The sequence below is a fragment of the Populus nigra genome, chromosome 5 (assembly GCF_951802175.1).
Source record: "Populus nigra chromosome 5, ddPopNigr1.1, whole genome shotgun sequence".
NCBI classification, from domain to species: Eukaryota; Viridiplantae; Streptophyta; class Magnoliopsida; order Malpighiales; family Salicaceae; genus Populus; species Populus nigra.
Window position 1 is genome coordinate 20,548,658 of NC_084856.1, and position 13,128 is coordinate 20,561,785.

At 33.7% G+C, this 13,128-nt stretch overlaps 2 protein-coding genes across 3 annotated transcripts; both read right to left on the bottom strand.

Annotated features, from left to right (window-relative positions):
* Positions 1-851: 851 nt before the first annotated feature.
* LOC133695125 (light-inducible protein CPRF2-like) lies at positions 852-7,015 on the bottom strand. 2 transcript variants are annotated; one of them, XM_062116946.1, is made up of 7 exons: positions 6,898-7,015; positions 5,353-6,813; positions 3,894-3,990; positions 2,670-2,880; positions 1,902-1,977; positions 1,691-1,816; positions 852-1,433 (listed from the first exon to the last, which is right to left on the bottom strand). In XM_062116946.1, exons 2-7 carry the CDS (start codon positions 5,737-5,739, stop codon positions 1,026-1,028), a joined length of 1,305 nt encoding a protein of 434 aa, XP_061972930.1. In that variant the 5' UTR covers positions 5,740-6,813; positions 6,898-7,015; the 3' UTR covers positions 852-1,025. The 2 variants fall into 2 exon arrangements, with proteins under 2 accessions (XP_061972930.1, XP_061972931.1); XM_062116947.1 differs by having other exon boundaries at positions 5,353-6,736; positions 6,898-7,009.
* Positions 7,016-8,467: 1,452 nt separating this feature from the next.
* On the bottom strand, positions 8,468-11,098 carry LOC133693360 (GDSL esterase/lipase At5g03610-like). Its single transcript, XM_062114562.1, has 4 exons — positions 10,213-11,098; positions 9,819-10,099; positions 9,442-9,730; positions 8,468-8,899 (listed from the first exon to the last, which is right to left on the bottom strand). The coding sequence occupies exons 2-4, from the start codon at positions 10,017-10,019 to the stop codon at positions 8,679-8,681; spliced, it is 711 nt and encodes a 236-aa protein (XP_061970546.1). The 5' UTR covers positions 10,020-10,099; positions 10,213-11,098; the 3' UTR covers positions 8,468-8,678.
* Positions 11,099-13,128: the final 2,030 nt, after the last annotated feature.

Sequence of the window (13,128 nt, forward strand, 5' to 3'; positions counted from 1 at the left end):
GCAGAAAAATAAAAAATCCTCCTCTTTTCTGAGTAAAAAGGGAGGAAAAAAGGTATTTTAGAATACCTCTTTTTGAATATCAATCTTTCTTCTCTTCTTCTCTCTCTCTACCAGCCTTCGAACTCATGACCTGGTTGGTTGTGGTAGAACACATACCAATAGGACACAAGTGAGGCCAGTGATAACGCCCTGCTTTTTAAATCAATTTAATCTAACCAGCAAAAAGGTGAGGTGTCAGGAAGCTGAATTCATTCATTTAAGTTTATTTGACCATGCTATTTAAATTTAACCGAATCAATATCTAAAATGATTCCAAAAGAAATTCGATCCGAGTCAAATTCTAGATCAACAATCAAATATATCAACCCAATAGACCTTACCAAAATATTAAATGGTTGGATTAAAATTGTTGAGACGAGTTGCTGCCTCAATTCAATCTGGACCAAACTCATGTCTGACTTTCCTTGCCTTTCTTTCGAGTTACCTAAAATGTTCCGTATTGATTTTCATTTCCTTTGTCTCTGCAAAAACTAATAACTAGTATTCTTTATTTATTTGGACAAAACATGTGATATGAGAAAAAAAGATTTTATGAAAATTTGCCTTGTCAAGTGAGAGATTGATCGTATATCAAAATAAAGTTCGAGGGGGTAGAAGTGGACAGGCCAAAACAGGATTGGTTTAGTGTTAACATGCTCGTTTACTTCACAAGAAAGCTTGGATTTGAGCCACGGTATTTATAGCTCTTGGTTAGCAGCAACTCAATGCCCTGTGATCTCATTCATGAGGTAAAATCTATTCACAGAAATGCAAAAATGTCTAGCAAAACAACAGCATCGTAAGAGGTTCAATTGATAAGCTGTTCTATAGAGCTACATTTTGCATTGCCAATTGCGGTAAAAAATAATTGTTTGATTCAACATGTACTTAAAGAATAGGATCTTTACATACAGTTAAACCAAAAATCAAACTGGAATGGAATCTTCTTCTCTAAATCTTCTTGACACTCGGGGTTATTTTGCTTGTTACGACTGCTCCCCATTGGACTGAGGTCCACAAGGACTTGCACCCCCACGAATCCGTTTCTGCAAACGCTCCAAGCTAGCCACTCGCTGCAAAGAAGCTGTTCGCCCCAACTTGTTCCCTGATACTCCTGCTGCTGTTCCAGAATTTGGCTGCACATTTTCAACTGAAGATATATCGGCCAACACAAAGTTGACTCTGGGCCTGGAGTCATGAGTTGATATAGGATTGTTAGGAGCCTGATAGAAGTGATGCTTTGGATCATCCTTGACAGGGACAGCAGCATCTGCTGATGTGTCAGAGGGGCATCCATCAAACGATGGCATACTCATTGTGGATATATCAGGCATGGCATGGAACATATGGTTCAACCCAGTAAATCTTTTGACCGTCTCTTCAGCCATCCTCACCTGGATATGCATGCAATCACCAAATGAAAAGGAATAACTGAGTGCCAGTTTTCTGCCTCCAGTTGTACACCAAAATCTCTCCCCTTTAAAACTGCATGCATGCCAGTGCGTGTGTTTGGAGAGAGACTAGTGTCACTATGATCACTAGATGTAATTCTCAGCTAGGAAAGGGAGGTGAAAGCCTTGCAATGACTGTGTGTCTGTGTGTGTGTGTGTGTGTGTGTTTGAACTTCCAAGGACAAGACAATTAAAGTTACCTTTGCTCTCAGCGTTTCAATGTCAGCTTTTAAAACTCTGTTGTCAACAGCAGACTCATTGTACTTCTGACTTGTGTCGGCGAGCCGCTTCAGCAGAGAAGAGTTTTCAACCCTCAATTGAGCAACCTGCAAAAAAACATGATTAGGATTTATGTAGAAGAAGAAAAACAAATGGAGAAGACAATCAAGCAGGCAGTAAAAATAACCAGACCTGGGTCTCAAGCTCAGTCAAATGGGTCTGCTTTCTTCTTCTTGATCGTCTAGCTGACTCCCTATTCGAAAGCATTCTGAAAAAACACGGCATGATTCAATGGAAGGAAATGGAATCAATAGCAGAAAAATTTGAAGAGAAAAAATCTATTCCTTGGTAATCAAAGCCCATAGATCTATGAGCTAGCCCATGTTTGACCAGCCAAGCAGACAGAGGACCCGCATATTTTTTCTCTCTCCCCCATTTGATTCACCAGTGTCTTCAAATTAGAGGAAAAAAAAAACAAGAAGTGTCCAATGCCATCATCAAATATGCTACCAGCTATTTTGAGCATAAATTGAAACAACAAGCCATTGTGGTGCTATATTTTAAGCAATATGTTCTTGCACAAGTATCCTGTTTCAGATGGCTACCTCTATGATGTATCTAATCTTAAATGCATGAGAAAAGGTTCAAAAACTTACTGTAAACTGATGTTTTATGAGCTGTCATCTGATATTTTAGTGGAATATGTTTGGGCCACATAAACTGACTGAATACTCTTGATCTCTCTCTGGCGTGGAAATCATACATGCAGGACCAGATTATAGTAACAAAACAAAACAATTGCTATCCACTAAAAATCACATCTGGAACCTGAGGTCTTGCAGTGAAAGTGTTTATCACATATCAGATGGATAGACATGAATTTCTCAATTTTTGAAGAAAAAGAATTAATATTTCAAAAACATATGATAGTAATAATCAGAACAACACAGAAATAGTTACCTCCTTACACGTTTTGCATCAGCAGGGTGCATATTCTCAGTTATTTCAGTTTCTGCTTCATTTTCATCATCTTCCGACAGTTCTCTGGATGATCCACTTGTTGTTGGCTTACCAGTAACTGCAAGTTTCTTTTGCATGGAAGGCAAGGAGGGAGTTCCAAGTGGCTCATTAGCATCTTTATCTCGGGACCTAGATAAATCATGCCCAGCTCCTGCATAGGTAATTAAAAAGGGAATTGACTAAAAGAGCAATAGTATGAATGTTTTTATGGAGGTATGAAAGACCTTATACCAACTCAATGGAGAGATTGTGCTGCGGGTGAAAGAGAAGAGAACAGATCTAGGATTGGGCAACATATGTTGATCATAGCATCAGAATGCAAACACATCAATCATGGCTAGATGATTCAAGTTGCCATGTTTTTATCCAGGATAAATGCAAAATTATTCAAAAAAACTTAACAATTTTCCTACTTGGTGCTACTAATTTTTTTGTCAAATGAGTAATAACACAATTTTTTCATCAAAGAAGCCCAAGTTTGGGATATGGGGAAATGACGTTCTAATTTCCTTCACTTTCCCATTTGCCAGGTTTCTGTAACGTGTAAATTCATCATATCACACTGATTTTGGATGCCTGCAGCCAAATTCCCTTGCAGACTTATAAGCTGTTAGCCTGTCACTATTACTTCCAAGAAGCAATGACTTGACACGGGCTTTTAGCAAAGTGAATTATTATGCTACAGTGCAAATAAGGATGACTTCTAATCTTTCTCATCTAGTTTGATCAGATAAACGAATGATGGGACTAGATCATTGAGCAAAATCCCCTATCCAGGTAAATACTAGATTGCAGGAACCCTTTCTTATATCTAGATTCTTTGAAAATTCTTTCTAAGGTTATGTAAGAGTTTCTTTTTCTTTGATGCACAGGAATTCTAATTCCCTTGTCAATTTGGGGTTCTGTACTAGACTTCTGTGATTGATTTATATGCTTCATGAATCTAATAGTCCAGATAATTAAGTTGGTGGTATTCTGAGTTTGTTTATCCAATCTAATGAGTTGTTTATCTGTATCAAAAGGATTCAGCCCTTGAAGTTTTTTAATCACTATATCTAAGAAATCATTTCTTCCTTGTTATAATGAAAACGGCCATGCCCTAAAAAGATAGGATATGTACTTCTGAACAACATGCATATAAATGGAAAACAAACTAAGTTGAACCTTCAGAAGGAGCATGGGATCCCAAATGTGACGTACTTGAAGCCTGTGATCCACTTTCAGCTGTAGCAGGAGATTTTAGAGGTTTTACAAAATATGCCTATTGACAAGAGCAAAACATATTCAATTAACCAAGATAGGTCTTTTTAAGTATGTATGGTAACGGAATACATAAACAAGAAACTAAAGAATGCATAATGGAAAGGATGGCTTTGCATTTTCTTTGTCAAAACATAGGGCTACTTTACAGTTTAACATACTCAAACTAGCATTTAATCCCTGTTATTAACAAAATACCATATAGGTTCTACAGCTTCACAAATCTTCTGTCTCACCATTCCACATTAGTTTTCAATAGTTCTTACAAATTGGGACCTCCAGCATTCCGAAAAAAAGGGACCTCCATAATCCCTTTACAATCAAGCAATCAACAATATAGGCTACTATTCCGACAATTCATCATTCATTAGAAAGGTTTGTAGACTTCCTGTCTTCCTTTGCTTAAGTATCAAATAGATCTTACTACCTAGCTTCAACGTTTAACTTCTGTTCTAATGTTTCAGACTCATGGAAACCTGATGTTCAAGCAAATTCCAAAAGTGCTACCCTTCTTGTTCTCAGTGAATTCCTTACTTCAATTTTAGTTAAGCATCGGGCAGAATTTCCCTTGTACAGCTGATGCCCACTTTGGCCCAGGCCCTGGCCCTTCTTTCATCTCTAAGCACAAATTCCTATTTTAGTTAAGCACAAACCTTATCGCCACTTCCATATAGGATTTCCACATTCCACTTGACAAGGCGACGGATTAAATTAAAAGCAAATAAAAGCTATTGAGAGCTTGGAACACCACCACCCAATAAAAAAGAACTGGTTAAACTCTATTTGGCTGCTACACAAAATGCCAGCAAAGTAGGAAAAAAATATTAAACCTAACTACCAACCATTAGGCCCATGTAATCAAATTCTCCACTGAATCTGAAACCAAGACAACTGTCAACTCCTCCTCAGGAAAAAGAACTTCAGAACTACTAAAATTTCCATTTCCCATGCACTAAGAGCAAAGGCACCCATATATATACTTCCTTTTAGTTTTCAATTTTCCGGAAATAAAGAAAAAGAAATATATCAACTATTTAAATAATTAAACTAAATTTTCCATTACCCAGAAGCCAAAAATACATAGTAAGAACTTATAAACAAGCACGCACGCACACAAAGAAAAAAATCTAACCTTTCCTCTCTTTACCAATTTATTCATACCAATCAAACACAAAGAAGGAAAACAAGGAACAACACAAGATCCAATCCTTTTCTTTTCCTTAACTTACTATCGGCAAATGAAAAAACCCGACATGAAAAATCACACAAAAAACACACACATGCATAAATAAACACTTATATTTCAATTGAAAACAACAAAAACATTAAAAAGAAATGGGTAAAAAAAAAAGAGAAACTTTACCCGAGACAAAGCAACAGCAGCACAAGCCATATTGAGTTTACTCTTCAAAAACGCATGATAATCCTCAGATTCCACAGGAATATCCGCCGGAGCACCAAGCGACGATGAAGCAGCAGTGGCACAGGCCCCATTACTCAAGGGCATGGCATTCTCTTTATAATTATTATCACAACACTTACTTGTAGCGTTGTTATTACTATATCCATAATCATTGATATGAACAACGTCAGTTTTATCAGCTGAAGAATTGGGAGTGTTGTCATCAAAGGTTGCAGCAGAGGCTTCTTGAAGAAATCTTTGAAAAGCCCATTCAGATTCAGACCGGTTCATTTTGGACAATTGGTGTTTGTGGCCTGTGCTAGACACCAGGATTGGTCTGTGTGACATTATCCTCCACTGAAAATACCCTATCCAAGTTCAACTTTTGATGTTTTTAATGTTGTCTTGTGCGGGTGGAGATGGCGTGGGTCCGAGGTGTCAATGGATAAAGTAGAGATCTTATTTTGGTTTTCCTTCTCCTCTGTTGTTGGCTCCCTTTTATATTCACACCATTAGATGTATGGTTCCAACAAGTGGGAGAAAATATCCACTACTTGCATTGTGTAAGAATTCAATGAATGTGTATGTATGGTCCCTCCTACTAGTAGAAGAATTTTGATGTATGATCAGCATTTGTGCATATCCATTTTGGCAACTCTGATGGGGGAGATTTTGATCTTTTTTGTGTTTTATTCAATTGATCCAGTGATATTTTTCTCCTAGTTGGTTTTTATTTTTGCTAAAAATTGATTCTTTGTGATGTGGGAGTTTTGTATCAAGAATGAATGCTATGATTTCTAAAAATATCACTTAATGTGGATTTTGTTAGGAACACTTGTTGTAGATATGATAACTACATAGTTTAAGCATTGCATTAAATATTTAGAAAACTTTGTATGATATTAAAACATGTAAAATTATACATTATACATTTTTAATGTTTGGCTCGTTTGATAAACTGATTGATCTTCTATATTATTATTTTCAACTAGAATCTAAAAAAAAAATATGTTGACAGGAAAAGAAGAAGGATATATGACCTTCAAAAGAGGGGAAAAAAAGCATAAAAAATATCACATTTGTTGAATAAATAATAAAATATTCTTGCGAAAATATAGTTGATCTTTCAACAATTTGAACCTAAAAATGCTTCTTCTTCTTCTTCTTCTTTTGACAATGCCTTTTAAATATCTATGGATTCTTTTAAGAACATGAAATCGACATAGGAAAGTTCCACCTTAGAAAAATGGAAAACAAGAAAGATTGGAAGAAGAAAAGATCTTCATGAAAGATCTTCCAAACCCTATTTCCCCCCCAAACTCTTGCATGCTATTATCTGGCATTCCTACAAGAAATATCTCACACGATGATAACAGGCACAATCCTTTGACAGCATAATAAAACTTTCCATATAACATTTTTCTGTTGAAAAAAATAAAACAGAAGAACATATAATTACTTATCATTAGCTAGGAGTAATGGAGTAAACAAAAAAAATAGGGTTACCTCCTCCTTTGACACATTAGAATCTCCCAATTATTAGGTCTTTGTTGAGGATGGATAGGATCATGGAAAGAGACGACTTTTTCCCAGATATTGGTGGCTGTCATTGGATGGCTCTCTCTGGTGGGATGCGGCAGTTCATTTCTGGATAAATACTGAAGATGGCCCACAAATTATGGTGGTCCATAGTATCCCTTGAGCCCACAACCGCTTTGTTTTATTTCCCTTCAAAGCAACATCAACATGTGTTTGTCTACGACTCTTTTTTTCTTTAAAAAAAAATTAATTTTTTTTACTTCGAATTAAATTTTTTTTTTTATAATGATATTAAAAATAAATTTTAAATATTATTTTAATAAATTAAAAATAATAATTATTAACATGTGTAATAGGTTGGTCAAAGAACTAGTTTTTGTAAGCAAATTAACACGTGTAAGCTTTCTATGAAAATAAAAAAAAGGTTGAATTTTCTCACTCATAGTTATTAAAGTTGGTTTGGTAATAGGTTGATCAAAGAACTAGCTTAGGCTGGGTTTCGAAGTAAATAAAAGAATTTACTTGATATGATTTGATTGAGCTAGTAATTTAATCTATAATTTAATTAAAATTTAAGTTAATTTTTTTAAAAAAATAAAATAATATTATTTTAAATTTAAAAAAATAAAATAATATCTTTAAATACTCATGACCCTGATCTTGAATTAGGTCAGTGGTCAAGTTGGATTTCATTACCACGTATCCACCAAAAAGCTACTTTTAATATATATATATATATATATAAAGAGCAATAATAAGCTCTAACTCTAATCTTTCTTTAAATGATTTTTTAGTGCGGTAACTTATAGTAACTTATACTATAAGGGTGTAATAATTTAACCATCTACGTGGTGCCCAGTAATAAGAGCATGAGATTAAGAGATTTGTTTCTTTTGTGTTCTTAGGTTCGATCCCTGTGGTTGTTCATATGATGGTCACTGGAGGCTTACATGGCTATTAACTTCAGGATCCGTAGAATTAATTAAGGTACGCGCAAGTTGACCCGGACACTCATGTTAAACTAAAAAAAGAGTATAATAATTTTTATTTTTGGGTACTTTTAAAAAATATATTTTATTTAAAAAGTGTCAAATTAATATTTTTAGTATTTTAATATAATAATATTCAAAATAAAATATTTTTATATAAATTTTTATAAATTACACCGCAACACAATACTAAACATGATATTAACATTGTTTCCTTTACTCTTAGAGTTGGAAAGAGGGGATAATTCTCATGTTATCGAAAGAAAATAGCTTTTAATAAAAAATAAAATTATGTTGGATAAGTTTTCTAACTTTTTTCTATCCACGAAATTAAAATTAGCCAAGTCCACGGTTTAATCATCTAACTTAAGTAATTATTCTGAATTCGATATTTTTGAAAGAAAATAGCTTATGATTCAAGTAGCAATCACTTATAACACAACATGTCGTGACGAAATAAGGTTTGTTGAACACAAAGGCCCAAAGAACTAAACGAAAACACTCAAGTTTGAATTTTATTCATTTGATAACTAATAATAACAAGCAAATAAAATTAATATAAATAGTTTATCATAGCTGATTAATTAAGGGCTAAACAAGAAAAAATAATAAATCTAAAATTCAGAAATATTCCAAGCAACCTATCCTAGCTAGCTTCATGAACATCCTCCATATGCAAGAGGATACAGGGAATTCAAATTTGTTTACAATCAACCAACCATATGCAAGAGGAGATTAAAGTTGTTCTTGCGTCACACATTAACAGATTAAAAGGAGTCTCTCAAGAGAAGGTATTAGATCCAAGAAAATGGCATGCACACCGTTCTGTGAAGGGTGCACTTTATCCCAGAAAAATGACGACTCCGGCTGCCGGCATACTGTAAACATCTCTGCACCTTTCTGATCTTTCATCCCGCACCAATATTCATCACTCACTCCATCGCAGCATGGCTCTAATGGATTCTCGTAGTTTGAGTTTTCTACGGTAATAGGTCAAAAAACATTACAATATTAATTTGTAGCATCTAAGATTTCTTCTTTCTTTATTTTATCTTTCCGTTTAGGATAATTTTTCTTAAAATACCATACTTCATGACATTAAAATATAATAAATATATGTACTAAATACATAGGTATTTCTTTTCTTACTTTTTGACCCTCAATTTAAAATAAACTCAACAAGTACATATAAACTGTCCCATACATGGCAATTTTTTTTTAAAAAAATATGGCAATTCCTTTTTTAGAGAATTTTTAATAAGAAATATTTTGAACATGTAAAATATGAATCATATATATATATATATATATATATATATATATATATATGCAAATATTTCTGTTAGTTTTGAAAATTTAACGGAATAATAAGTTTGAGATACTATAACTCTTTAAAAATAGATTAAATGAAATTACATATACAAGGAATGATACCTTATACATATTTTTTTAAAATATAACATGTGATGAAGCCATTTTCTCTGTTTTATTTATAATGGAAATGGAAATGAGAATTCATCACCTTTGTTTTTTTGAAGTGCCAGATCCATGGCCTTGTAAAGATCCAAAAACACAAATGCATTCTTCTTGCTCTCTACATTTTTCAGCGCTTCTGTCAATAGCTGATTGTGGAACCTCGACTCCTCGTTCCAAGTCGCATTGCAATTTGTACGAGGTCGCGGATTAAGTTGCGGCCAACATCCTCTGGGTGGTGATCCTAAAATTGCTATTTTTTTCACTCCCAGCTCATGGATTTCTTTCACGTTCTTCACAAGCTGGTCAACAACTCTTCCAGCGAGATCATGCACGTCCTGTCATGTGTAAAGAAAATGCAGTACTGGGAAAAAGAGAAGAAAAGGAAACAAGGACTTGCATAATCTCATTAGCCTAACCACTAACCTTTATGGTGCCGCTTTGGTTAAGATACAAGTACGTGTAGTCATTGCCTGCGTGAGAAACTAGTGCAGCAGAATTTTCAAGGTCATATTTTGTGAACACTTTCTCTTTAATTTGTTGTTTAAAATTGTTGATTTGGACGGTCATGCTATGATTGTTCCATGCTTCCTTCAAAACACCACTCCCTCCGTATGCAAAATTCATTCCATTCTTCAGTTCTGCTTTGTTTTCTGCTAAGTTTCTCTTTTCATATTGTACCGGAGAATTTATACCGAGAAATGAGGCTGGAAATGTTTTAAAATATCCACAGAAGAAAAGGAAATAGATGAATAAAATGTCTCTTGAAACAAGAAACGATGAAAGGATATAATCTCAAGAAAAAGAAGCAATTGTGCACCTATATAATCAGTCAGAACACAACCACCAGAAGACCGGAAAGGTTGAAGATTCCCGGTGTCAACATAAGAATCTCCAAAAACAAAAAGCTTCGGAGAATGACCCTTAGGAGAACTGTTTTCTGGAACTGGACACGTAGTAAGTGTCTCAGAGTTTTTTATCACCTTAACTTGTCCTGCAATCCCATAGGATGTAAAAGTTCAAAGTTAAACCAACAGATTGGTCTCTGGCCTATCTCCCCCTCAAAAACTAGTTTGTGAGGTGAGGTTATCCCTTACACTTATATAAAGTCTTCGCCGGCCTAATCCACAACCTATGCGGGATAACCTCAACAATCTGCCACTCACACATCGGGTCTTGGATCGGAGCCGCGACAACTCATTCCTTACCCTAATTGTAGGGTCAGATTTGTTTAAATCTTGAGTCCATCTCTCCCTCAAAAGCTAACTTGTGATAGGAGACTTTTCCTTACACTTGTAAACTCTTTGCCGGTCACTTCCACAACCGATACGGAATAACCCCAACAAAGATATATACACATAAATAAAAAAGAAAATCTCAAAGAAAAAGAGGAAACAGCTTAAATAATTGTGTTACCTGTAGAAATAGTAACGAGGGAAAAGAAAAGAAAACCAAGAAAAAGGCTCCCCCTCTTCTCCATTGCAAACAAATGGGAAAACAAGAGAGGGAAATCTGTAGTTGGTGGCGGGTGTTAGTTTGGGAGAAAAATAGTGGGTTATTTACAGGCAATGTTTTATGGATGCACAGTTCATGCATTGCAATTAAATCTTACGAGGCTTCTTCAAATACTAGCTCTTCTGTATTATCCAGCTCATAGAACACCCAAAATCAGGAAACTTGCTGTAATTAAATCCTAGATTGTTCTGTTTTTTATGCGAAAATCCTGAGATTAGTTTGCTAATTTAACTGCAATATATTGAATGGAAACCCCATGAGTTGTTAATTTAACTGCAATTTATTGAATGATAACCTCATGAGCTGTAATAACTTACAAAAACTGTCAGAGAAACCTTTTCCATCCTAACGATACAAGGAAAGAAAAAAAATAGATACATACATATATATAATTTTCATGTGAATTCTTTTCACAACTTCATCACGTCCGAAATTGTGTTGCTTCTAAACCGAAATTCCACTAGAGACAGCTCCTCCAAGAAAGAAAGAAATGGTTAGGGTTGGATTTATCACATCGTTTTCAACGGGCATATATCAGAGTGGATTGGAAGGTTACTGATCCATTTCTGTTTGGTTTGTCAGAAAATAAATCCGCTAAGCATTCAATAGAGCAGTTAACCATATTTTTTACTTTATTTTTTATTTGATTAGATGGACCTGTTGACGCTAAACATTGAGTTGCAATTAAGAATAGAAGAGTCTGGCAGGCCTCGAAGATCAATGAGGCCAAGGAAAAAAAACATTAAGCATGCTGTAATACATAATAAAAGTCATTTAAATTCAAGGTTATAATGCACTCACGGTAAGCTTAGATTATTAGATAAGCCAGGGACTGTACTCCGCCTTCTCTCACATGAAGCTTATTGTAAAAGGAATCATGCGTCCCATGTTTTTATGGGAAGAAGAAGAAGAAGACAATACCTAGTATATATGAATAATTCCTTGAGGTTCTAAAGCTGAAGTTTCAGCAGTGGAATGGTTCCATCAGCAAATGAAGACTCGAAGAACCATATATATAGGTGTGGAGTATGGCTATAGGCTTGTCTTCTGAGGCCGAGGGGGACAATGGCCTTTTCCTCCGAGTGCTGGGCAGCCCATTCGGAATGTATTCATTGTGGGATGACTGTTCCTTATACTCTAAGTCTATGTTTTGTTATCAACACGACATTCACTTGGCCTCGTTTGTTAAGAGAGCTTTTTTTTTTTTTTTTTTTTTGAAAATGATTTACATGGAAAGTGAACTGGTTTTTGATGTTTAAGAGCTTCATAAAAAAAAATTCTAGATTATTTTTCAATGTTTAATGAAAAATAAGCTAGAAATTATATATTTTCTAGTCTTTGGACACATAAAAAAAAATAAGTAGAGAAATAATATATTTTGAGTTATTAGCTTTTTTAAAATAGTTTAATTTTTATTTTTATCAAACATTTTTTAAAAATAAATTTCTTTTCTATGGCATCCTAATTTTACAACACAAATTATATGATTTAAAATGTATAGTTACTGTATAATATAACATGTTTTGTACATTTTATCTAAATTATTTGATCATGTGTATTTTCTAGTAATATTATCTAAATTAAAGTATTATATGCACTAATATATTAAATTAATATACTTTTATATTGTATATTAATATATCCTGATATATTATTGTTTTATAATAATAATAATATTTTTTTCTACGTTGACCGGTTTTTAACACTGTAGTCAAACATGAGAAAGTCAAGAGAATACTTGTTTTATAAACTATTCTATTCGTTTTTTCTTCTTGTGCCTTCCCATGAAAAAAATTACCAAACTCAACTTTCCACAGTAACTCGTGATTATATTTAATTAATTGATTGAATTTATAAAAAAATAAATTTTTTAAAAAAACTTAGCTTAATAAAGAACAACAAATAAAAAGACTAAGATAATCTAAGTTATTTTTAAAATTAATAAAAAATTATATAAAAAGCAAATAAAAAAATAATGGTGCCTAATCTCTGAAGAATGAAACTAAAAAAAATATTATTTTAATATTATAAAATTAATATTTTTTTGATGTTTTTACATTGTTTTAATATTAAAAATAAATTTTAAAAAATAAAAAATATATTATTTTAATTTATTTTTAAATAAAAAACACTTTAAAAAACCATCCCTCCCCAATACAAAGTTGGCTGGCTAGTACTGTTTTGATTCCTAGCTAGCATGGATTTGGTATCATCATTGATC

What these genes read in the sequence shown, in the direction of transcription:
- LOC133695125 (XM_062116946.1), bottom strand. Translation starts at nt 5,739, where the DNA reads ATGTCACACAGACCAATCCTGGTGTCTAGCACAGGCCACAAACACCAA. An exon ending in ATCCCATGCTCCTTCTGAAG is followed by an intron (nt 2,881 to 3,893) that starts GTTCAACTTAGT and finishes TTACCTATGCAG; the next exon opens with GAGCTGGGCATGATTTATCT. An exon ending in GATGCAAAACGTGTAAGGAG is followed by an intron (nt 1,978 to 2,669) that starts GTAACTATTTCT and finishes GTGTTTTTTCAG; the next exon opens with AATGCTTTCGAATAGGGAGT.
- LOC133693360 (XM_062114562.1), bottom strand. Translation starts at nt 10,019, where the DNA reads ATGAATTTTGCATACGGAGGGAGTGGTGTTTTGAAGGAAGCATGGAAC. An exon ending in ACCAAAGCGGCACCATAAAG is followed by an intron (nt 9,731 to 9,818) that starts GTTAGTGGTTAG and finishes TACACATGACAG; the next exon opens with GACGTGCATGATCTCGCTGG. An exon ending in GGCACTTCAAAAAAACAAAG is followed by an intron (nt 8,900 to 9,441) that starts GTGATGAATTCT and finishes CTATTACCGTAG; the next exon opens with AAAACTCAAACTACGAGAAT.